The sequence below is a fragment of the Chaetura pelagica genome, unplaced genomic scaffold, assembly GCF_000747805.2.
Source record: "Chaetura pelagica isolate M959 unplaced genomic scaffold, ChaPel_1.0 scaffold1160, whole genome shotgun sequence".
Taxonomy (NCBI): Eukaryota; Metazoa; Chordata; class Aves; order Apodiformes; family Apodidae; genus Chaetura; species Chaetura pelagica.
Window position 1 is genome coordinate 97347 of NW_009951727.1, and position 1145 is coordinate 98491.

General features: G+C 46.0%; 1 protein-coding gene across 1 annotated transcript in view; it reads left to right on the top strand.

Annotated features, from left to right (window-relative positions):
• Positions 1-1145, top strand: part of IKZF3 (IKAROS family zinc finger 3 (Aiolos)) — a 27819-nt gene that overhangs the window by 21032 nt on the left and 5642 nt on the right. Inside the window, exon 6 of the mRNA XM_009993192.1 lies at positions 566-682. Coding sequence (XP_009991494.1) covers positions 566-682 — 117 coding nt within the window. The remainder of the gene's footprint in view (positions 1-565; positions 683-1145) is intronic.

Here is a 1145-nt window from a genome sequence, read left to right on the forward strand (position 1 = left end):
GGGGGGAGGGGGATAAGCCATAAGGACACCTGGACAAAAAAAGAGGTTATAAATGAATATTTAAAGAGTCTATTATTTTTATTTGAATGGAACATGGATCTGTTTTATACAATGGGGGAGGACCTGGTCTAGGTGTGCCTGGTCCCTCAGCAGAGCACAGGGTGGGTCTGCAGGTGTCACCGGGCTCAGAGTCAAACAGAAAGGCCAGCAGGGGTTACAGCTCCATCCACGTTTTACAGCCAACCCTTCCAGCCACTGTATCTGACACTTCCTCTTGCTAATGAAGAGCCCGGGTTGCTCTGCTCTGTGTCCTCCCAGCGGCGTCTGGTGCTGAGACAGGGGAGCAGGAACCACAGGAAAAGCAAAACGAGTTCACCTCAGGTCTCCAAGCTGTTCCTCCCTCTGGTGTGACCCACTCTGGAGATCCAGCCATTCACCTCTTTTCCTTTGCTTTTTATTTAACATTTTTATTTTTTCCCTATTCACCTACGTGTTGGTTTTGTTTTCTGTCGTGTTTTTTTTCTTCTTTTTTTTTTTTTTTGTCTTCTCACGTTTTCCAAAGTAGCCAGCGTGGAGGCAAAGCAGAGCAAGGCAGAGATGGGGAGTGAGAGAGCCCTTGTGCTGGACAGGCTAGCAAGCAACGTGGCAAAGCGAAAAAGCTCAATGCCCCAGAAATTTATTGGTAAGAACAAAAAACCTTTTCATGTGCAACAGTGAACTCTGTGCAGGTCGGGGCTGCAGGTCGATGCCTCTGCTTCTTTTCCTTCTCCAGTTTATAATCTATCGAATGCAAAAGAAGATAAATAAAGTAACTGATTTTTCTGATGTTTTTAGTGATCTGCTGGAGGGGTTTGATTAAAAGTAACAATATATTCTGTTAGATACCTAATCTGGATGGGAGCTGCTGTCGTGCTTTGTGTCTGTTTGTGTAGGCAATTTATCAATCTGTTTTATGAGCTTCCACGTGTTGTTTGCTGTACCTGTGCATTTGAAATGTTCTCTGCTAGGTTCTGCCCGGGAAAAGAGCAGGAGGGTCAGTGCTGGGAGGGCTGAGGGCCCTTCCCAGTCAGCAGGAGCTGGAGGTGCTTGCAGGAGGTGTGTGTGCAATGAAGCCTCAAGACAGAAAAGTATTTTATTCTGTTAGT